At 38.0% G+C, this 25,821-nt stretch overlaps 1 protein-coding gene across 1 annotated transcript; it reads right to left on the reverse strand.

Annotated features, from left to right (window-relative positions):
- Positions 1-26: 26 nt before the first annotated feature.
- LOC145981687 (uncharacterized) lies at positions 27-21,552 on the reverse strand. The gene is made up of 12 exons (XM_083115081.1): positions 21,272-21,552; positions 18,318-18,380; positions 17,040-17,126; positions 14,776-14,939; positions 13,927-14,032; positions 8,290-8,378; positions 6,385-6,451; positions 5,228-5,311; positions 4,445-4,513; positions 4,000-4,094; positions 2,619-2,706; positions 27-631 (listed from the first exon to the last, which is right to left on the reverse strand). The coding sequence occupies exons 1-12, from the start codon at positions 21,459-21,461 to the stop codon at positions 516-518; spliced, it is 1,218 nt and encodes a 405-aa protein (XP_082971207.1). The 5' UTR covers positions 21,462-21,552; the 3' UTR covers positions 27-515.
- Between the last annotated feature and the right edge of the window lie 4,269 nt (positions 21,553-25,821).

Consider the following 25,821-nt stretch of genomic DNA (forward strand, 5'->3'; position numbering starts at 1 on the left):
ATATATCCAATAGCATTGCTCTATTCGTGATCGACGGAAAGTTCGCCGCGGTATTTCAAATTTGTAAAAATTAATATTTTTTATGAAATAAAACTCTCCCATACCCTTATTTTTCAGTAAAAGGTGTTCATAACTTGGGTTACCAATACATTTAGTTTCATTATGGACGCAAAAGAAAAGAGCGAGTATTTGAGAGGGTTATAAAACACTTCTTCTGGACGCGATGCTGAAGTGCACACCCATAAAGTCAGACCACGAGCCGCCACTGGTGTGAGCTGCATATCGAGAAGCGGTACAGTGTAATCGAAGTACATGGACAAGGGTAAGAATAAATTTTAGTTGCAATATTGTTATCTTAAAAGCTAATCTCCTGTTTCGGCCATAGAGCATAATGTGGGATTTACTTTGGCACAATGATGCAGCCACGGCTCCAGGCAGCCATTTTGCAAGCCCTGTCTCGTGAGTCTTGTTTCGCTTCTAGCTCTTTGACGAAGAACTGGTTGAAATGTGTGCCACTAGGGAGCGCAAGGTTGCTGCTCGTACCTCAAACACATTCCCAAGTTGTCCTCAGGGGATTCTTCCCTGCTTCCCGGTCCAAACAACACTTGAATGTAGAATGGGGTTGTGCTGCCTGCAACGAGAAGGAAATAATGCTTATCCATCAGTTATTTAGGCATTAAAAACACGAACTGGTTCAAAAGAACAATGTTCTGGTTGAGTTTGAAGTTGCATTCTTACGCACACTTAAAATTTATGACGTCATCTTACCAGTAATAAAAGTTAAATAGTTACGACTGAAACTGAATTAATAATAACTATGGCTCGAATGTTTGTGACGTCATATGTTTATCCTCGCCTGTGGACGATAATGCTGGATTCTTGCCTGGTCATGTAAACGCATACTTGTAGTGGGATCCATGAGTATTACCGTGCAAATTGTCCATGACTATTTTCATTAATTTTTCTCTTACATCCTATGTGTTTTTAAGCGATGGATTTTTATGTATGCTGGTGAAAAAGTTGTCAACAGCTTGTTTTGAGTTTTCTTTTAATTCTTGAAGCCGTTATTGTGTCAAATAAAGTGCACGAACATGGTGATGGACAATTTGCAAGGTAATAATCATGGATCCCACTGTACATTCTTAGCTTTAGGTCATATTTTGGACAAAACCAAACATAAAATCATAGTTTTGATCACATTTAGAGCTTTTTGTACATTTCGCCAGGTACTAATAATAAAACTATGATTATGCTGGTAGTTTGTTCTCTCCCACCCCATTTTCTTTAGAAATATGATAGAGAGAACAAAATATACGTTAAGGAATGAAATTTTTATCCGCAACTAATTACACTGGTCAACAGCCAAAATGCGACATGAGTGATATATACAATTTCTAGTCAATATTGGTCTCCTAAATACGAAACTGTAGTTAAAAATCGCAACTGACTAATTATAATTGAGTTACAGGGCATTGTTGATTTGGAGAAGTTCTCTATATAGCCTATATGGTATTGCATAGCTGTAAGAAGTAAATGTTGAGTTTTTCTTTACTTATCTTATTTTTTTTATTTGTTGTAAGGAAAGGGGAACTGTTCAAGACCAGCCACAAAACTTCTTTATTCATTGTTTTGTGAGGTGTTAATTTGTGCAGACGTGATTGTGGCTTTATAAAACTAGGTTGAGTGTGTGCATTTTATCGAAGATTGTGTTTGCGTATTATGTGGTCTGTTTCTGATAAGGTTGACATTTAATTAAATTGCTGAGCGATGTTAAAAAATGCCACGTAAATGCATTATCAATGCTAACAATGTCTGTTATGTTTATGGTCATATTGTGTTTTCTGGACAGCGGAGAAATATTATCCCTGCTGTAAGAACAGCCTACAATCTATATTTCGGTAAATACTGCAAATTCGGAGTGTACACGTTCTAAAGACTTGGGCTCCACATTTCCGTTGTAAGACCTGCTACACAAATCTGCTGGACTGGGATGAATCACAGAAGACCATTGATGCTATTTAGTATTCCCTTGATTTGGCTGGAGCCCACTAATCATACAGACGATTGTTTTTTTTTGTATGGTCCCATCAATACAACGTATGTCCAATACTAAAAAGAAGACAATTGTATTTCCAAATGTTTGTTCTGCTTCTCGTCCTGTGGCGCATAGTAATGAACTACCTGTTCCAACACCCGCTGAATCTTATTCCGTAGACTCACAAGACGAACCATACGATATTCATCCTTCCACATCTACAGATCCGGACTTTGCATGTGATGTTAAACTTACAGAACAGCACTAGGTTACCCAAGGCAGAGCTATTAGCCTCCAGAGTTCAACAATGGAATTTTCTGGCTAGTAATGTGAAGGTGTCATTTTATCGTGACGGTCAAAAAATGTTGGAAGAATACTTTTCTACCGCCGAAGGAGATCTGATATACTGCAGTGATGTTAATGGTTTATTGGGGGCTATGTGCATTAAGCACCTCTGCGAAGAATGGCGGTTGTTCATAGATGCATCGGTATAAAGTCTAAAAGCTGTACTGCTAAATAGGTATTAGTTCTGTGAGATCAATTCATGAAGTGTCAGTCATAACTTGCATCTGGATATACTTACTTTCTATCCGGCAAGGTATATCGCCATCTGAGCAAAATGAACTTCCACAGTGTAGCAGATCGCATATGCCCGGTCCCCTTGGTTCAGCCTGTATAGAAGGAAATTCAGCGATGTTAGTGAAAGAAGCTACGATTCTGGAAGTTATGAAGTCTGCGAAATTTTAAAAAATCTTTCTTTGTGGGAATGCAATTAAGTTGGCCCTCTTATTTGGAGCATAAAATGCACGTTTCTACAATAGAAGTAGTATTGTTATTCTAATTTCACTATTATTGCTAGCAACAACATTAAGGAAACATTAAACTGATTAATGACTGCACAATAAAGTATTCATTTTTAACAATAATATCTTTCTTCGAACATTCATTGTTCCATTGCTGACTCTATACAAATTTAATTGTTTTTTTCTGCCACTTTTGGCTAAGCGCGACGATGTTGATGAGTGATGATATGAAAAAGTTGATGAAGGGACGCTGAAGAACACAAGTGACCGGATTCGAACCCAGGACTATATTGAAATGTTATTTTTCATCCATTATTGCATTTTTAATAACATATATACTCATTATGCAATAAAATTAATTATTTTTATAGGCTTCACGTGCAAATCCCTATAATATTTATCCGAGCTGTATTATGAACTTTCCAAAACCGTCCATCAATTTCGTCACGTACGCAAAAGCGTTTATTGTATGAATAACGAATAACTTCCATTAAATTCATACTCTTTGAACTCATTATTGAATATACGAATAACAATCACACATAATATTATGGTATTTCTTTATAATAAGTTGGGTACAGTACATAATTTCGACTTTATAATAGTTTGAAGTAATGTCGTTAATTGTATTTAAGATTACGACATAGCACGAACAGGTTGGACTACTTGCTTCTTAAACAAATTTAGATTTGGAATAATCTATTGACAAGAATGCTTGGGTTTAGTGGGGAATTAACAGGGGCATTCTCCTGTTAGCATCCTGAAGTTATGTAATATTCGTTTGGTAGAAGCAGCACAAGAAACGCCAAGTAGCAGTTTCTGAATTTTGTTGGTAGCAATTAGTTAGTTTATTGAATCGACAAAATATGTCAGATTTTCATAATGCAAGTTTATGAGAGTAAGTAAACACGAATGAAGTTTTACCTTGACCATTGAGCAAGTCTCTAAACAGAATTGTTAAAAATATAATCTTCATGAGGTCATTAAGTACTTAATAATTTGCACTGTAGGTCATGCCCGATAATTAATACGAGCATCACAAATGTTATCTACATTTTGCACGCGGTTGAGATGAACTTCTGTATACTACTCCCTTAGTCAGAAGAGATGGTGAAATTTCGCAGCGTAGTTCATTTCATTGACGGTGGCGGCAGCACTTACCGACATGAGCTCCTCAGAGTCGCACGGCATAACGATCCTATCTTCGCAGAAAGGTGGATCGTTGGCCGGGCCGATGTCCCCAGAGCCGATATCGTCTAAAAAAAAAGAAAAAAAAAACTTGATGAATGGCAACAACATTTAAATTATGAGAAAGGGTCAAGTTCCGATTCACGTAAACGTCTCATTCTACATTAAATTAAACAAAGGAGTTTTGGAAAACTTAATTCAATTAAATGGCAGATACACGGTACAAAATTTATGTTTCGTATCGTCATAGGGTTTTGACTTACTAAGTTTTGAGTGGGCAGTAGTACATAAATTCTCATACAATTTGCGTACAGAATTCACCACCTCTATTTTGAATGACAGAAGAAATCTTCAACTTCTTTGATACAACTTTTGATCCTTTATTCATTCCAAAGAAGTAAATTAAACAGTAGCCCACCTGCGAACTCTGGCGGTCCGATCTTGAAAGAATTATCATCGCATGGCTCGTACACAATGGAACACATTCCTGTAAATTTAAAAATAATTTGTTAAATATCTCACTTTATCTACTTACAGGTACAAAAAAATCCGTTGATTCAGAAACACGCTACAAGTTCATTAGTGACTAAGCGAAAGGCAACGCATTGCCCTTCAATGATTTTTCTTGTAATTCTACTGCATCACATGAGTTATGAGCGGTTCTTTTGAAATAACATTCTCTATCTCATACGTTAGAGGTTTCTCTACAACCCATAAAATTAAAAATTCCCTGATACACCTTTCAATTTACAGTATTTTATTTTTCCTAAACCCTTATAAGGAGGCTTATAAAGCAAAAAAAAATCACACATAATTGTTTATGGTGTCATTGAATCTTAATGAGCTCATTGGATTAGGACTAAATTGGCGAAATAAAAAAAAATAATATACGCCAAGTGTCAGTGGCGTGCCCAAGGGGGCGTTGGGGTTATACCCCCCCCCCATTTGGCCCAGTACTCCTAAAAAAGAATATCAAATGCAGAAAAAGATGGCAAAATTAGGGCTGACTACCAAACAATGTATACCTAATCTCTTCCTTTGGAAAACCTGGGCACGCCACTGCCAAGTATGAATATCACCTAAACTGCCAAGGCCTGATAAGCAGCTTTCGTTGAGCAATGCGTTGTCAGCACATCGAGACCTATCGCAGCTTATTCTGCCTATTGAGACAGTGTACATATGAAACATTTGTTAAACAAACCTCTTTCTTGTCTCATGCATATATTATAATCCATGTCTGCAAGATGGCGACCATTGTCAGCGAAATTCAACGTTTGCAAGGTTCCTACAAAACAAAACAAAAAATACAGTTAGTACAATATAATCAAAATACAAAATTATAGTTAGCTACAACATTACAGTATGCCAACTATATTTCTCGTGGTTTGTCATGTATCTTTTTCAATAAATTGATAGTGAGCATAACAATTACTGGCTGTCTGGTAATGTACAGGGTTATTATAAATGATGGACCCATTTTCAAAACGTCATAGGTAGGGAAGTACAGATCCAAATTGAACAAGCTATATACCAATGGAAAGAGGAAGGTTCAAAGTTTCTGGCGGGCAGCGGCCGGCGGGCTGTGGTGGTTGCGGAAGCGGCCGGTAGAGTTCGCGAGAGGACCGTCTCTGTCAGTTGTGAGCGAGATGGCGACCTTGGAGCACAAGGTTTTCTGCGTGCTTGTTTGCCGTGCAGCCAATGGTGGCCACATTGAACATTTATAACAGTTACAAACATTGTGGTAACAAACTTTGAACCTTCCTCTTTCCATTGGTATATAGCTTGTTCACTTTGGATTTGTACCTCAATAAATATGATGTTTTGAAAATGGGTCCATCATTTATAATAACCCTGTGTATTAATAAGTTCACATACGTTTTTGCAGTTCCTTAATTATTAATAGGAATTGACTCGTCATGTTTTGCACAAAACACTCAAGAAAGAGCAAATTATATTGGTTTTGTTTTTAATTTTAAGATGTAGTACTGTATATATAGCTTTGTGTGTGTGTGTGTTAAATGTAACGTTCTGCAGATTTTACTCAAAATGTTATATTTTTACTCTTGGATTTGCGGGGGGGGGGGGTACAAACAGCCACCTCGCTTGGGTATGCCTTTGCTAGAAAATGAAATTAAGTTTTGTGAACTACAGAACTGAATAAATCTTATTTCAGCAGTAGCAACAGAGAACGGTTGTCGTCTTACACCTCGATACTCTAGAAATTAATTCAAACAAAACAATTTGTTGCTTTCTTACTTTATAAATCTCTTGTTCCATTTGAAAACATTTTCCCGCCAATAAAGCAAGTTATGATAAATCAACCTGTCCATTACTGAGAGTAAAGGTCAACGAACTTACCCGAAGTTCCTTGAAAGTACTGCATACAACCTGGAGGTGCTCGTTCATTAAATCCTATTTGCATTATCTGGAAAACAAATAAAGATATTCACAAATTCAATCAACTTTTTGACATTAATCTTTAGTCACTGGAGTTGTTGAAAATATGTTCGGTGGGATTGAATTTCCGTGATTCCTTTTGATGATACAGCGTGTGTATGTTTATATGCTTACGTGTGTATAAAGTATGTGTGTATATACATACACACACCACATGTGTGTGAACATTCAAAATAATAACTGGCGTCGTCTATGCTCACCAGTCGGGTGAATAGACACTCAATTCAATAATTAAATCAGGAAACATTTGAATATTGAGTAATCCATAGTACGTATTTCAGTTCCTAGTTTGAAAAAATAAATGTTCATATGATGTGGAAATACTTTCTTACATTTAACCTTTCCCTTACCGATGACACGGACATACGTCCAAATTGGAGTTTCTCTTTACAGAACAAACTTGTAATAATAATAGCAATGTTAGTAATTCTCCTAAATTTGCGCGAGGAAAAGTTGTTTCTAAATGATCACGCAATAGACTCGCATTCTTTGTTACTTCGATCTATTAAAATGAAAAATGTCATTCTCTTATTTTAACTGGGCCAAAAAAGAAAATGAGAAATTGGTCGCGTGAAACTAAAGATTAACTATAAATTTATATAATTAAAAATGTATATTATTGTTACGGGATATTTTTTTACTTTTTAGGTCATACTTGTGGACATTTTAGGACATGTGTGCATTTTCATATTTTGGCGACTTTTTGGTCATAGATATTCATGATCATGAGATTTCCATTTCATGTACAATCAACTCTGCTTTTAATGAACCTCTACGAATTCAGATATTTGGCTCACTATACTCTGGTTGAAAAAACACTAAATGCTTTACCTTAACCTGAATTAAAGTTAGAAGTGGCAGAAGAATTAAAATAACTAAGGTAGAAGTAGTTTGACACAGAACCTATTAATGAAACAAAATATCACTCAATTTCAATAAGTCGGTTATCTGTGGATGCTTAAGGCGTACTATTATCGAACATTTTGAACTAGGCACGAAACAAGTTTCTTCAGGTCTTCAAGGTAATATAAGGCTTGTTTGAAAATGATATTAAAGAGGAAATAAGAAGGAGACTTAATTCAGAAAATGCGTGTTACTTTCTCTTCATAAACTTTTATCATCTCGTATAATATCCAAGAAATTAAAAGTTAAAATATACAAAACAGCAATTTTGCCTGTAGTATTATATGCATGTGAAACTTGGTCCCTTACATTAAAAGAGGAACATAAATTAAGAGTATTTGAATATAAAATCCTTAGGAAAATATTTGGGCCTAAAATGGATGAGGGGGACAGGTGAGTGGAGAAGGTTACATAATTTAGAACTCTACAATTTGTATTCCTGTCGAGATATTAGAATAATTAAATCGAGAACACTTAGATGGGCAGGCCATGTAGCACGAATGGGAGAAGAAAGAAGTTATTGTTGAGAAACCTGATGGTAAGAGACCAGTAGGAAGACCATGACAAAGATGGAGGGATAACGTTGAGATGGACCTAAAGGAAATCGGTAAGGATGAAAAAGATTGGTTTGATCTTGCCCAGGATAGGGACAGCTGGAAGGATTGTGTTGCTGCAGCCATAAACCTTCTGGTTTAAGAAGGCTAGAGAGTTAGTTACTTTGTTTTGAAGCACTGCATGATGCTAACACTAATAATACTTCATTTAGCTTCACTATAAAAGGAATGTAATGTAATTGGTCGAGACTGCAGTCGAATGTTCACTATAAGTGAGTTCACTATTTCTAGAGTGTATATTGCGGTAGGGATATGAACAAAGTAAGATCAGAACAACAGCAATGCTTACCTTTATCTCCCAAAATCTCCCGATATTCTCTCTAGTTAAGTTCATGGTGATCACAATCGGTTCCTCTACATTTTCCACGTCGTAATAAACTAAAAAGAAAGGAAAATTAAAAAACCGATTTAAGCGTTGGTATCATTTGCACACGGAACAACGTTACAAAACTTCAAATTGCGAGAATTTTTTTCAGATAGAGTATGATGCCTAAGTCTGTAACGGTCGGATTGACCATTACTGGTTTTGGTAATATGTTTATTAATTGCTGGCCAGCTACAAGGTGTAGGGTTAAGTAATATGTTTCCATGAGTGTACTTTTATGTTATTATTGCATGTAAGTGTATATGCTTATTGGATTGTGCTTTGCTGGATGTTAGATTCCCCTGTTTTTACCTCCCCGGTTGGGGGAGCTACCTGTCTCTCAAAAGACCATTGCAGTGTAATTTTCCAACGCTACGGGGTCCACGTCCACGGACGTTTAACCCGGCTATAAAAAAGGCCAGTGGTCTTTAGCGAAAAAACAGTGCTTCCCCATTGATCGACGAAAGAGGAACGTCTCCTCAAGTTTAGTCCACTTATGGTGGCTAGACTGGATATAATAATGTAGCATTTGGTTAAGCCAACCCCTGTTGCTATCCCAAGTCCCCTTTTAGAAAAAGCTTTGAATATGTGGATATTTCCGTGTTGAAAAATTGATGCCCAAAAGAAGGAGTGAAGGCGTAAGGAAACACATTTGTAATGAACAGAATATCATTTAAGCTGAGGGTAGGCCCGCAGAGATAGTTATGCTAACTCTGTGGTAAAGGAAGTGCCGATGGTGTAAGCCATAGGTGCGCAATTATATTGATTTAGAGTTCTGTTAATTTGGTCTATCCAAGACACACATGGAAACGCTATGTAATATATGTATAAAGGCCTATATAATAAAACCAATATATCCTACTAGAATGTTATGATTTAAAGAACTACGGTACTGTCCATTTAACAAGTTGTATATTCACTTTTTGTACATGTGTAAACGAACCCGGGACATAAAAATATAAATTATTGTGTGACCCCCCCCCTTTTGTAATTCCGGCGCAAATATAATCTGCTCGCTTGGCACCCAGGGTGAGGTGAAAGGAGAGATTGAGGGATTAAAGTAGGAAGTAATCCAGAGGGCCGGGAAGAAACGAGGGACTGGGGGGCCTAACTTTCACAAGTATTACCACGCAAATTATCCATCACAATGTTTATTTTCTTTGTTCTACGCAATGAGATCACAAAAACTGAAACAAAACGCCAAACAAGCGAGCGAACCCCGGCCCATATCCAGTGGCGCATCCACAGAGGGGGCAGGGGGCATTGCCTCCCCAACCTTAGACTGAAATGAGTTCTAGAGGGAGTAAGGGGGGTAAACATTGACGGCCAAGTCTACCTGCAGGGGGCAATTACCGCCCACAACTTCAAATTTTATGCAAATAAAAATACTTTTCGTAACATTTTAGAGTCCACTTTATGCACAGAAAGGCTAATCGGGACTGGGCCTACAGTTTAAAGTGGGGTCCGAACCACTGTACCATGTGCCTCCACCTGGCATCAAACCCGGGACCTCTTGATCACAAGGCGACGATGTTACCACTACACCATCGGGGAGGCACAAAAGTTGTAAAAGAGAGAATGCATTGGCGTCCCGTGAAATTATTTGCGCCCTATTAAATCAGCATTGATTACAGCCTGCAAAAAAAATTGGAACCAAAAATGTTCTTGCTCGCTTCGCTTGCAATATATCATTCTTCTCTGTAATGCATTGGAAATTACCAGACAGAGAAATAAGCCTTGTCTTAATTGATTTTGTTTTAAATGCATGAGCAATTATTTTGAGGAAAGGGAGCTTGCACATTTGAGAGGCAATTTATGTAATTTTTGCCGTTGGTTTATTGTGAGATGGATGAATTGGATGTGTAATGTATTTAAATACTACATATGTTGTATATAATATGTATTAAAGAAACTTCGAATACGTACACAATTTAGTGTCCACGTCACTCCATGTTGCATATATGTAAAACATATATCGTGCATGAAAGATATACATGTTAATGTAAAAAAGAATTATATTTGGAATGCATTTATCAAGCATTCTCTCCTTCAAAAATAGTTTGTGAGCTTGTTTTCCAATATTAATGTGAAATTGAACGTGTTGAAAAATAATTCAAATCATTTCTTCGAACACAAATGCTTTAGCACCAACTCCTATCCCCTTTTTTTTGCAAAATTTACGAGGGTAACAACGTCTTTGATACTACTACTACTAATAATAATAATAATAATAATGTTGGTACCGGGTTCAAATCCCAACTGGGGCATAGATGTTTGCGAGTGTCCATTCATCATATCATCACTCATCCCCATCTTTGCAAATTAGCCAAAAGTGACTCAAGAATGCGAAGCAAAATAAAGCAAATCTATAAAATAGTCATTATTATTATTATTATTTTAATAATGCTAGTAATATTAATAATAATATTATTATAACATTATTATTATTGGTACTTTTATCCTGGTACTTGCCTCCCCCCGACAAAGATTCGTGGTTGCGTCTCTGCCCGTATCCAAGGTTCCGCTTCACGCTTTTGTGTGCGGTAAAGTGAATGCATCGCATGAATGTGAAGCCACGGAACGACAGTGTTGCAATATGTAAATATTAAACACCAGAACAAGAACAATAGGTAAGAATGTTTACCACAGCCTGTGGAAAAGAAGACGTGGTAGCCACTAGCGTCGTCAAACGAATGGACGGGAACTTGAAGTTACGAAGCCATGGGCCACAGATTGAATGTATATCGGCTCAAGAAACTCGTGGAGTTGTTTACTAAACATTGTAGGGTGTATTATTTGCATTACATTTTGTGTTTATATTGTAACATATTGAAACAAAAAATATTATTGCGCGTTTTAAACATAAGGCAAACATTTTTATTTCACGTTATGTACTATAATAAGTACTGAAGTCATGAACTGTACATGGATTAATTGCTTATAAAGGAGAAAGCATTTGTGTGCTCGATTTCGCGTGTTCAGTTTATGACATTGTTTCCTATCTGCATATTGCAACACTACCGCATAGATTTGGATTTCGTTTCAGTGGATAAATTCACCTCTTACCCTGGTTTCGTCATCATGAGGCCAACAAGCGATTGGCCCAAGTTCTATATTTATATTAATTGACAGCTTCCGCAGCACACTAAAAAATATGCAACTGATAGGGAAAGATGGAAGGCCTGTGTTGCTGCAGCCATGAACCTTCGGGTTTAAGAAGGCTAGGGAGTTAGTTAGTTAGTAGAGTTGCCATCAAAAGTGATGGCATCAAGGCAGTCCTTTTGGTTTTAATGCGGAATTGGTAGTCTCGTCACACCATTTGCTGAGAAATCACACCAAGCAGTAGAGCTTTAATGCTCGATTAGGTGTTGCGTTACACCAATTAGTGTGTTACACCACTTTTTTGTGCAACTCAGCGTCATGCATTATCAGAGTGCAGCATACGTGAAAATTCATCCCTTAAAAATACATAGGATGCGAGAGAAAAATAATGAATATATATTCCTTTTCCGGAATGTCTGGAGTAAGAGAACGCGAACGCGTTCTGGGCGCACGTTGCGGGTGAGTGCCGTGCCTCGTCCAATGAACGCACGGAGGGGAGGGGACCACGCGGGAGGGGGCGACTCGACTGGTACAGTAGTTCTGTAAACATGACAGCTCGCAAGCCTACTAGGGGAATTCTACATTCTGCACCCTTCCCCACCTAGTCTGGCTCCGCCCACAAGCTTTCGCCTCTGCGCGTCGCTACTCCAGACATTTCGGAAAAGGAATATAGTCAATGGACAATTAGCCAACCTGTGCATCCACAGTACTGTAAATTTTGCACTTCTTAGAACAGGAAATTGAAGAAAGATCTGGAATTTGAAACATTCGAAGAAAAATTAAAAACCACCTATCTAGTTACTCAGTGTTTCCTTTTTTAAAAAAGTGATATTCATAGCATAAGATTGAATGAATATGATAGAGCTAATAAAAATAAACGGTGCTTGTAGCCAGGGGCGTCGCCACCGAGTGAGCGTGGGGGGGGGGAGGTTCTGACTGACTCCCGTCCTGCCCTCCTACATAACCCACATGGGAAATTTCCAAAATCATATGGAATTACGAATACATACACAGAGAGAGAGACAGACAGCAGGGAGGGGGATAAAGTTAGAGGAAAATAAATGGATTGGAAGAAAAAGAAACAGGACAAGTGAGAGAATACAGAGAAATGGTAAAAGTGAGAAACAAATAATGGAAGAAATGTAGAGAAAAAAATATTGATCGATTGATTTGATTTATTTTACTTTGCATTTCTGCCTCTTTTGGCTAATTGCGAAGATGAGGATGAGTGTCGATATGATGAAATTGATGAAGGGACAGTCACACCCATGCCCAAGCAGGGATTTGAACCAGGGACCATTTTGAGAAAGAAAGAAGAGATGGAGGAACTTTAGTGAAACAAGAGAAATACAATGACAGCAAATAATCATCAACAATTGATTAAAGAATTAAATAATTAACAGTTACATTTTTATAAAGCTATAAAAATTGTTCTATTGTCAAATTTCATTTTACCTGTATTGATTTTTTGACTTTCATATATCCCTATACACACACACACTAGCGTACGCAGGAGTTTTTCGACGGGGCTGGAATGTAAAAGTTATATCACATAGCTGCTCCCTAGGTAGGGATAGAATATGCATTATAGGTAGGAATACACTATAAAATAATTTGTAGTTACCATTTTCAAGCTTAGTTTTAAAAGTTGTTGATAGATAAAAATGGTAATTGCGATGATTTTAAGAGGTGTTTGGATTTGCCGCTTGTTTTTCCCCAAGTTCTTTACAGTTTTCATTCGAAAATGTTGATTTCTATAAAAATTTCTGGACGGTCTGTGCCGTCATCAGCTCCCCCATGCGAACGCCAGTATGTAAGTGTGTATGTGTGTGATTCACTTCTTATAGGTAATGGATCTCAGTAATGTCATAAAATTTAACGATATTGAACAATTCACCTTTAATATCCTCATATTCTTCCATTTTTCCTATCAGCTCTTTCAATTTTTAAACATTGATATTGTAAATTAAATGAGTAATTTTAAAAAACCAGCTCTTTCAATTTTTAAGCATTGATATTATAAATTAAGTGAGTAATTTTAAAAAATGTACTCATCGTGAGACAGTTGGGCAGTGGGATCCATGAGTATTACCGTGCAAATTGTCCATGATTATTTTCATTATTTTTTTCTCTTACATCCTATGTGTTTTTAAGCTATGAATGTTTATGTATGGTGGTGCAGAAGTTGTCAACAGCTTGTTTTGAGTTTTCTTTTAATTCTTGAAACTCTTATTGGGTCAAATAAAGTGCACGAACATTGTGATTGACAATTTGCACGGTAATACTCATGAATCCCACTGTACAATGTGAATACAAGGAGATTTAGTAAATTTTTAGGACTAATAATACGTTCAGAAATGCTGAACACAAGACAGAAAAGGAATTAAAGTTATACAGTGTCACCAATGTAACTCATTGTAAGTCCTTGCATGTGGCATATGAAGCATTATCAAAGCTTACCGTGTTGACCACTGTTTTGTCCACAAAGACGGTGCGTTCTGGATGTGCCTCCACTCATAACAAAAACGTCATGTTCACAAACACCAGTCCTTCTATTCGGCTGTCCCTGTATGTCATAGAAAAAGAAACATCGTTAATGCAAAGAGTATCGTTATAATGAAGAACAATTTATCAAAATTATTAAATGAAACCTGATTTGTGTGCATGTAGTCTCATACATACACCTCCAGGTCTGTGGTTTCATGGAAATATATTTATTCTCATTGTTCAGAGTAGTGTTGCCAGATCATTATGCAGCCAAACCACAGATTATAGCCAAACTGTTCGACATTGTGGGACAATCATTCACAGTAGAGTCTCCCACGCTGAGTGCATAGAATCAATGCATTTCAATGTGACAATAATCGTAGGAAGTGTAAAAAAGCGACTTGGTAGTTTCAGCCCATAATCATTTATTCATTTTCATGTATTGCTATATTGATAAGATAGGCTAAACTATATTTTAACATGGAGATAATTATGTTCACTTAAGTTTCAATTTCAATGCGTCTTCACTTCACGATCCATATTTCATGGTCCACTACAACAGACAAATTACTTCTGGGCTTCGAGAGTCATTCGTGCGAACTCTAGCAAAAAAACCCTCGACTCTGCACTAATTCACAGTCAATGTATCTTACTACGAAATGATAGCGAATAATATGAGATTGCCACATTTGCAAGTAATATGGCGAAGGAAACCGACAGATGAGTAGCTTCTTGCAACCTTCATGTTTGTTGTATTTGTATTCAATTAACAGCATTTAATCGATGTAACCAAGAAAGAAATGAAAACATTCAGATTCTTACCAAATTAAAATGAACGAAATCTAGTCGCAACTGGCTGATATCTGGGTCCATCTTCTTTATGGTGATGGAGCAACTTCTGGGCTCGTCGAATGAAAGACCGGGAAAGTGCGGGTTCGTAAAATAGGTGATGTTGTTGGCAATAGTGTGGTCGCATGTAGCCGTGACTGTAAAAATAAAAGAAATTCACTTTATTAAGAATATCAGTGTTGAATTTTTAGCAACTAGAGAAACTTCTGCAACTTAAGTAGAAGCATTATATTCTATTTCAGAATTGTGAAGCCAGCAAGTTGTAGGTTTAAATTGTATATATGGCATGCTCATGTCCCCTCTCGTCTATATCATCCTAATCGGGACTGAACCTATAGGAATGTGCCCTCAACGGGAATCGTACCCGGAACCTCTTGATTACAAGGCGACGACGTTACCACTACGCCATCCAACAAGCCCATACCTTCCTTTATTATTCTTCCTCATCTTAATCTTAAACAGGCAACGTTAAATAATTCAAGAACATATCTCATTAGCACATCGCCGGCCTCCGTGGCGGAGTGGTTAGCGCATCGCGCTACGAAGCCAGGGGTGCCGGGTTCGAACCCCGGCCTGGGCTTGAGTGTTCTTTGCGGGTATCTCTTCATCAATTTCATCATAACATTGCTTATCCTCATCTTCGCATTAGCCGGCAGGAAAGCGAAATAAAATAATCCCAATCAATTAATGAGCGTGTCGTAAGCTGGCAAACTGCCTTGACTGGAAAGAACACGAAGGTCAGGAAAAAAGGAAATGATTGCGTCACAGAACGAGTAAACAGCCGCAGGTAATGCAACGGTTCCACCTGCCCGTAGTCAAGTAGACAGGATAGAACGGGAGGGGGAGGGACTTTGTTTTGGGTCAGTAGGTGAGCGCAGAACAGAAGGAAGTTGTCTTGCTGTTACGCACATATTCTCCCTCTTATACAGGACCGAACTAAAAGCCGTTGGGATTTAGTTAGCATTTAGTCAAATATCCCACCTCCCATATCGCTTGTGTTAAGCCGGCTTTAGACGAAAGCATTTCCTTTAACATTTTTGCTAGCATAAATGCTATGTAAATGCTTCCAAAAATCTCATAGCATATAGTACTTTACACGAAAGCATTTTATGGAACATTTCGGTTAGCTGTTTCAGTTACATACAGCACGAGTTACATCGTCAATGCTGTGTGCACGGTGTTTACAATTGAAAAATCTAAAATATTATTCCATATTTGTACAGTAATCGTTGTAAAGTATGTATTTAAGCAGTGCCATTGCTTTTGTACCTAAAACCATTTAATACGAAGCGATATTCCTCTCGGTTGATTAGTTATCGTCGTCTAAAAGTGTGAAGTGATATGTTTACATCTCACGCGGCCGCCATTACACCTGCACTCGTGACCATGAGGTCGCTTCTGATTGGTTATGCTACGGTTCTATCCTTGAAAAATGCCATGAAATATGCCATGGCAAAAATGTTAAGGAAAATGCTAAGGAACTTTGGCCGACGGCAGGGCAATCTTTTTCGAATGTCCACACCTTTCGGAAAACCACTATGATGTTCCAAAATCTGAAAAATTACATCTGCTTAGAATTCCTTCAAGAATATTCACCTGAATCTTCACGTGGTTTGCTATTGCTGTTCTAGATATTATCAATAGTCTAATAGACTCAAGCAGCCACGAGCCGGCCCCCGTGACGGAGTGGTTAGCACATCGCGCCAGGAGTCCCGGGTTCGAATCCCTGCCTGGGCATCAATTTCATCATATCATCACTCATTCCCATCTTCGCAAATTAGCCAAAAGTGGCACGAAAAGCGAAGTAAAATAACGCAAATCAATCAAGTAGCCACGAAACTGCTGAGAATATCTAAGCAACAGCGAAAGCAAAGCACGCGAAAATTAACGTGTTCTTGAAGAAATTCTAAGCAGATGTAATTTTTCAGATTTTGGCATATCATAGCGGTTTTTCAAAAGGAAATTCGAAAAAATCTGTCCTGGCATCGGCCAAAAGTCCAGTCTAGTCTTAATTTTCAGTTTTTATTTCAAGTTCAAAAACAAAAACTTTCTGTTATGTTGGCAGCAGGTTTGTAATTCATACATCGTGATTGTCTCGATTTCACAACTGGTGAAACATTCGTCACAGGGGCAGCAAAACATCATAAAAAATATAATCAAACATGGCAGGTAACATACAAAGCCAGTACCATTTAGTGACTTTAAATAAAAAACAAATTGTCATAATCTGTACTTACAGACGCAACACACCCCGAATCCCAGAGCGCAGAATCCTTTCGCGTCGCCACGATTGATTCTACATACATACGGGTTGTGGCAAACACCTGAAAATATCCTGATATTAATATTCATTGGCATATTTCTTTTAATTCTAACAGTCATTAAATAACATATTATGTAAAGCATTCTTCACTCCCAATACCATGCAAATGCTGATAATGTTTTTAAGGAATAAAACCAGCAAGTAGCTATATATATTTTTCATTTAATGTGTACAGTGGGATCCATGAGTATTGCCGTGCAAACTGTCCTTCACCATGTTCGTGCACTTCATTTGACTCAATAAGAGTTTCAAGCATTAAAAGAAAACTCAAAATAAGCTCTTGACAACTTCTGCACCAGCATACATAAAAATCTATCTTTTAAAAACACATAGGATGTAAGAGAAAAATTAATGAAAATAGTCATGGGCAATTTGCACGGTAATACTCATGGATCTCACGACCTAGAAACAGTTTCATTTATACACGAACATGAATACTCATTGAACCACAATTGCACTTCGATAAACAGAATACGAAAACAGCAGCAAATAATAATTTGGAGACAGTGAGTTTGAAGATAGCATATAGTACAGATCCACCAAGGCATCTGAAACCCTGGCGTGGGAGCAGTGGCGCTAGTGTCGCTACTTATAGTTATAGGGAAGCCTGTAGTTCGCATATTTTCCGAGGTTTCAGAAAGCTTGGTGGATCTATATTAACTACACAAAATTTAAATTATACAGTAATTTATTGTTTGTTTAAGTCCACTTTAAAGGCTAATCGGGACTGGGCCTACAGTTTAAAGTGGGTTCTGAACCACCACGTATCTTAACCGGGTATCGAACCCGGGACACCTTGATTACAAGGCGACGTTATCACTACGCCGTACTGTACGGTACATTGTATCGGTGAACGAACACTGTTAGATAGCACTACGTAGAGATATTTGATTTCCTGAAGAATAATATTACTACTATAAATTAACAATTTTATGTAATAAATTTCCCACATATACTTACGTTAATTTTGCTGTAAATAATTTTTACAAATCCTTAATTAGAAAAGATGTATTCAGAGAACTCTAAACAATAAAAGCATTGCATTTCTTCATACGTAGACACTCTTTATTTCTTTATTTTTATCGTGAGTGAAGTGGAAGTCAGAAACACGGCCCGTATTATTATTTTATTTTGAGTGAAAAGTACGTTATTATATTATATTCTTTAGTATTAATTTAGTATGTAGACTTACCAGATCGTCTACCATCGTCTGACAAACATTCGCTGTTGACGGGAACAGGAAAAAAGTTGAGAACTGTTAAAAAGGGGAAAAGAAAAACATTATTAGCTACTTAGTAAAAATTACCGTCACAACTTAACTTTCGTTTAATATTTTGGTGGTGGTTTCCAATCAAAGATGTATAATAGTGAAAATTGTGTAGAGGCACATCTCAATGTCTGATTGATTAGGCAGGAATTCGAACCCGGTTTCAGAACCAGGTGCTCTTTGTGAGTGTTCCATCACTCATCCTCATCTTCGCGGTTAGCCAAAAGTGGCAGAAAAGCAAAGTAAAATAAACTAAATCAATCAATTAAATTAGTAGCTGTATTTAGTTAATTTTCAAGTATCTGGAATTCCCAAACTAAATAAAATGTTAATCCTTATTTTCAAGTTTAAATGTGTTACTCTATATTTTTAGATTGAAAAGTACATGTTATTAGTTATAATTGAATAATTACTTTTGTGGTCACCAGTAAAAACAAGTGCCTTTTGCAATTCAGGCATGAAACATAACTAAGTCTTTAAAGTAACTGTCTTTATAACTGAGTTACTTTTTGGACAAATTAACTGTAATTGTAAACTTAGTTACTACTTAAAAGATATCTCAAAACGCTGGTTAAAATCTTTGTGGCACAAGTGGACCATTCTCGTTATAAAGTCTACAAATAAAGTCATTCTTCCGCATGTGTCTTCAGTTTGTAGATTCCTTAACGTACAACTCAGAAGACCTGTCTGCTTGACGTGATTGAAATACCTAAAGCTATCAGAGCAAAAAAGTTTTGAACTTCGTCCAACCAGTTCAGTAGAACGTGTGCAGTCTGACCTTGCACAATGCAGACACCTTCTTGGCCAAGATCACAGTCAGGTGTTCCGATAAGAAATAACCTAACCTAGCTTGTGCTTCGGCATTAAAACTGTTTTGTCTTTTTAAACTTGTCTTCCAGTTTTACTTGCTCTAAGAACTTAAATCAAATTGCATAGTAGGCCAGGCTAATAATAAATGTATAAGTAATGCCAGGCATATAGCACTTGATATTTTCATTCGTTCTTATTGAATGTGCTTTAAAGTGATGGAATTGCTACTCGTTCTGTTCCAAATATTGTGTACTACTTCGATATCTTTCGTTTCAATTCTTAACCTCGCATTTCGGGTACCAGTTTCGTATGGGCACAACACCTCTCACTTGTTTATTTTGTCATTTTTAACTTACGTATTCTGCATTGGGAAAGATTCTTCAAGGTGGAATTATGCTTTTTTTCACGAAAATAATTTCAATTTTTCACATTACGAGTAATTATTGTTCTTCCTTTTTTGCTTGCGTAACACACAATATGGCGGGCACAGCTTGACTTCTGGATCATCAGTGTATGCAGTGTTTCCAACCTTCTTAACCGAAAAATGCCCCAAAAACCATTCACGGTAAGGTTAGGTTAGGTTCGGTTAGTCAAACATAGTTAAAATTTGGGGTCGTAGTAATATCAGGAATGTATATTTCGTTTTTACGTCTTCTTGCGAAACAACGGCGTGGTTGGAAACACTGACAGGGGGTTACATCCGGTTCACGTAGAGGAAGGAAATGAAAGGAACGCCAATTCTGCGTCGGAGAGATATTTCTCTTGAAAAATACATGAAATTGATTCCAAGATGAAAGAAAATACCTGTACGAACTTTAAAAATGCTACAGAAACTCATTTCCGTAAGTAGTTTCTTCTGTAAAAATGAAGAAATATGTTGTGCTGATATGAAACTGTTACCATGTGCCAGCTGTGAGATATCGTATGTGTTTATGTGTTTTGCTCAGCGAATCGTCCATGACTATTTTCATGAATTTTTCACCCGTCCTAGGCATGGGAGTTCTTTTTGTGTCCCTTCATCAATTTCATCATATCATCACCCGTCCTTATCTTCTCAATGAAAGTGGCACAAAAGCGAAGTAAAATAAACCAAATCAATCAGTCAATCAAAACAATTGATTGTCAAATAGTTAAAGGGGTAGCAAATGTAATAGCCAAATGCAATGATAATTCGGTACCCCTGGTTTCGCAAAGTGTTGTAAGTTAAGCACTGGGACTTGCCTTTCTTGATAACACCGACCTCAGTGACGAAATGGTTATCACAGCGCGCTACGACGCAAGAGGTCCTGGGTTCGAATCACTCATCCTCGCTATCAGTCAAAAATTGACAGAAAACCGAAGCAAATAAACCAAAACAATTAATCTTTCTTGGATGATTTCGTAAGTATCAGATCAGTAGTTAATTGATTGATTGATTTGCTGTTTTAAGTTCATTTCATCCACAGAAAGGCTAATCGGGACTAGACCTACAGTTTTAAAGTGGGATCCGAACCACTACGTGCCTTCAGCGGGTAAATATCAGTAGTGATTGTTGAAATATATTGTAGTCGACTGTGCTGCTACTACAAGCCACTTACGCCGGCCCCCGTGGCGGAGTTGTTAGCACGACGCATTTCTTTTTTCCAGTCAACTTGTGAATGCTGTTTCATTTCTTGCTCTCTGATTGACTGTTGGAAAGTTACGGTGCTGTGATTGTGAGAATATCTTGTTTGCGCTGTACGCTAAGTTAGGTTAGGTTAGATTAGATTAGAAAGCAGCAAATTTGCGCTAAAAAATAGGAAATAAGGCATTCTCAGAATCACAGCACCGTAACTTTCCAACAGCCAATCAGAGAGCAAGAAATGAAAGCGCATTCACAAGTTGACTGGAAAAAAAATCGCTTCCCGGGTTCGAATCCTGACCTGGGCATGGATGTTTGTGTGTGCCCATTCATCAATTTCATCATATCATCACTCATCCCCATCTTCGCAAATTAGCCAAAAGTGGTATTAAAAGCGAAGTAAAATAAAGCAAATCAATCAATCAACAAGCCATTTACGTAACAACAAAAGTTAACAGAAGAGACATACCTTTCCCACTTCTCCTTTGAAGCTCGTAGTTGATAGCCGATCCAAGAGAAGTAATATTGCTCAGATGGTCGTCTGTGACTTCCGCAGGGTAAAACCTGCTGCTTGCATGCTTGTAGCCCGTGAAAGCAGCAACCGGGCATTCTAGAGCATGTAAACAGACCACAGCAAGAAATATCAGCTCCGCGGTCATTCTGGCACACGGCACCAGCGCAAGACTACACACTCGGATAACCTTGAACTTGGCCCCATCCGACACAGCAAGAAACTTCCTTCTGGGACTCTTGCACCGATAGCAGTGGAACTCCCCTCACCTGCCCAGCCAATTAGAATCCTTGACAGCCTGCACTGCCCTCTAGCTTATTCGAGTGTAGGACACATGAAACACACTCGGAAAGAACGAAAGCTCAAGAGTTTAGATTGCGTTTTCCTGATTACGTTGCTCTTCTATCCCTCTAGTGGCCGTGTGCACGAACGAAGATCAAATTTTAAACTCAGATCGGGAAAGGATCACTGGAAAATTCCATTGCACGAAGACGGTTCAACACTTGATCGCGATCTAGGAACATCAAAACGAGTTTATCTTCTGATCGGCCATTCGCGACCGTTTTGGTGTCTGATCCTGGTTCACGATACTGACGCTTCAACTGCAGGGCAGTTGTTTTTTAATATAAAAAGAGCGGAAACTGATATCGAGGGCGTGCAAATGCTAGAGATGTTTGATGTAGCCTACAATGCTGATAATTCGAGAACTATGTAAACTAAAAACTGCCAAAATAATAATAATAATTTGTGGTTCTGTGGTGTAAAGTCGTAATGTTTATAAATACTGTACTTTCTATCCCAGAACAAAAACATATATAAATGTCATATATTACGTGCAAGGTAAATTAGAACACAGCAATGTTTACGATATTGCTATATGGTGTTGGAAATATGATTGTATAAATTTACGAAAATACATGTTACTGGCTATTTGCACGACACGACAATATAAATATATGAGAATTAAGAAATGAAAAATTCAAATACTTACCACAGTACAGTAATAATAGAAATAATAATCATATATATCTTTATTTGAGCGAGCGAGGTTCAGCGTACGCTGTTCTCTCAAAATCGAAGGCATTTCGTAAGGCATTAAAGTCCCGTAGAACAAGGTTCCATGCTTTCTCCTCCTTTTGTGTTGTGCCGTCAGTTCATTTTTAATATTATTATTTTTTTACACTCCACTACATCCTTGTACATATTGACAAGGTTGATTAGTACATCTCTCAAATTCAGAGAAGTTTGTAGCCCGAATTATGTTCTTCTCCTACATGTTGATACTTTAACACATCACATTACTCTATGGGGTTCTTGATTGTCATTTGTTTTAGCCAACCAATCAGGTATAGCCTTACAAATTAATCTCGGATCAGTTGAACGGAATCTCCTGAACATCGTTTTTCGTTGGTGCAATGCAAATCTTTAAACCAAGTTCATTTAGTGTGGATTAAAATTGATCCCGTTCATCTGAACTTCGAAATAATCGGCGTTGGTGCACGCGGCCATAGGTTCATCGCTACGGTTAAGGGCGCCCGCAGAGGGGGACAGGGGGGCACTGGACCCCCCCTGAGAAATGTGGAAAGACTTTCATACAATTTAAATGGCGAAAGTTAAGTGTGAAAACATGGACAAGGGTAGGCTTACCATATTTTTTTGGGCCCAACCCAGGACATATTCGCGATCAACTCGTTACTGCTGAATTTCAGGTTGTTTTTTTTACAAAAATAAATTGAAATTACTTAAAAGCCTTAACATTTTATTGCAACATTAAACCATAAATTGAACAAGAAAAAATATTAACATTATTTTCTAAAATCAATCGATTAATTTTCAAATGTTTAATTGAATAATACATTTTCTGATGTTTAGGAAGCCTCTCTGTTCTAGGTAGACTCAGTTGCACTTTTCAATAGACATGACTTTTTCCAGAAATGGCTTTTTGTTTTAATAACATCATAAAATTCACAACATGAAAGTTCTGAATTAATTTTAACATTCAGCAGATGTTTAACAGTGGATACTACCTCTTTCACAGGTAGGCTAATCGGGATTGGATCTACTGTTTAAAGTGGGATCCGAACCACTGTGCCTCCACCGGGTATCGAACCCGGGACCCCTCGATTGTCCATGCCTTGGATGGATTGCGATAATTATCCTGCCAAAAGTGTGTGTGTGTGTGTGTGTGTGTGTGAATTGCAGTTATTTAAAATATATTAACTACAAGGTGTACCAAAAGTCCCATTACCCCCCTTTTGAATGTTATTTTAACAGCATGATGAGAGGATGGTATACCATTAAATCAGACAAATGACCACCATTTACTCCAGAGGATCTGTGTGCACACCACCATTTTCGTGGCACATGTATTCTCTTACACGTATTGCGAAGTGCACTTTCGCCCCATCCTGTTGGAATCAGATTCGACCAAGAAGATCCAAACGTTCTAATTCCGGTATGTACCTCAATGGTGTGTTCAGAGACAAATGGATTGGACGAGGATTGACAAATTTACCAGCACCTCTAAAATGGCCACCCCAAAGTCCAAATCTGACATCTTGTGATAATGCGCTATGAAGACACATCAAACAGAAAGTCGCCCAAAATCGTTATCAGACAACTGGGGAACTTCAAGAAGCTGTTCGCTGTGCGTTTGCTTCCCTCACGCCAGCCATGTTACGGAGGATTTCACATCGCACCTGGAGGCGAATAACACTGTGCCATGAAAATGGAGGTGTGCACACAGATCCTCTGGAGTAAATGGTGGTCATTTGTGTGATTTAATGGTATACCATCCTCTCATCATACACACGCTGTTAAAATTCAATTCAAAGGGGGTAATGGGACTTTTGGTACACCCTGTATAATTTGTTTTAATTATACTGTTCCCATAAAAATGTTGATCACCTTATTTCGCAGACAGATTAATCGACACTGCGCCTACAGTCTATGCAATGTGCTTCAACTGGTAATTGCATTCGGGAGCAGGACACCGTTATAGCAAGACGAAGGCGTTTTACATTACGTTAGCGAGTACTCGACCGAGAGCATTGAGTTCTTGACTCTCCATCTCATCACAGAAGATCAAGGTTTCAATTCTTGGCATTCCTTTGCGAGTATCCATCAATCTCTTTTAATCATCACTCATCCTCATCATCGCGATTAGCCTAAAGTGGCAGAAAAGCTACGTAAAATAACTTTCAAAATGCAAATACATCAGCGGAGAGGCCAATGTTCTCTTAAATTTGAGGGATTTCAATATCTGCTGAATCTTTAAATTCGTAGTTTGTAACTTATATGGGGCAGTCAAACGGAAAGATTTTAAAAAGTTCACAAAAAATAGAGACACCAAATATTAGTTATTTTTTGAACATGAATGTACTGTACATGAGTTGAAATTAGTAGTGTACCTGAAAAATGTTCATTTTTTTAATATGGTGTCAGTAAGATTGCGTCCTAGTCTCAGAGGAAATCAGCCCATGACACTTCGTAGCATCTCCAACGGAATCTTGTGGATCTCTTGCCGAATTCGCTCCTTCAAATTATCCATGGTTCTTGGAGGGTTGTCCTTGAATACTTTGGATTTGAGATAACCCCAAAGGAAAATGCCAGGAGCTGGCAAATCGGGTGAACGGGCAGGCCACGGAATATCGCAGAATGTGCTGATGAGACGACCAGGAAATGCGAGTCTAAGCACATCCATAGACACTCTGGCAGTATGGGTAGTTGCACCATCTTGCTGGAAGAGTGTTTCTTCATCTGGGTCATCGAGGGCAGGCAGGAAAAAGGTTACCAATATGTCAGCATAACGTCCAGCGTTTACAGTCACCGTGTCACGCCCCTCACTCTCATAACCCTCAACCACGCCCGACAGCAATTCCTGAAATCTTCCCGTTTGACTGCCTCTCGCAACATCATGGGCGGATTTACTCTGAGACTCCAACAATGTGTGCAAAACCAAGAACGCCATCTTACAGACACCATATTTAAAAAAATGAACATTTTTTAGGTAGAGGGAGATTATTTCCGTAACATCTTTGGCAGTTATGCATTTGAAGCTTCGGAACGAGTCACAACTCTCGAAGCAGCCAATTAACCAAGCGAGGCGCTGACGTCATCTCCACACCGAACCTATCGCCAAGCCCCTTACTCAGGTTCTACACGCCCACTAGGCTCGCTAGACAGACTCGCGCAATCCGCTGGAGGTGTTCCGAAAATAATTCGACTCTACACTACCAATTTCAACTCATGTACAGTACATTGATGTTCAGAACTTAACTAATATTTGCTATCTCTATTTTTTGTGATTTTTTTTAAATCTTCCCGTTTCACTGCCTCACCCGATATAAAAGTATGCGCATTGTGTAAGAAAACCCTAAATCTTCGGGTGTAGGTCTATATTTTAGAACACCAGTAATATGTTTCTGATTAATGTTGGTGGATCACATTGTGATTACAGAACTGGGACCTCAACGTGTTTAAATTTAACTTTCTTTCCACTTCGCTAC

The sequence above is a fragment of the Lepisma saccharinum genome, chromosome 30, assembly GCF_977018435.1.
Source record: "Lepisma saccharinum chromosome 30, izLepSacc3.1, whole genome shotgun sequence".
Classification (NCBI taxonomy): domain Eukaryota; kingdom Metazoa; phylum Arthropoda; class Insecta; order Zygentoma; family Lepismatidae; genus Lepisma; species Lepisma saccharinum.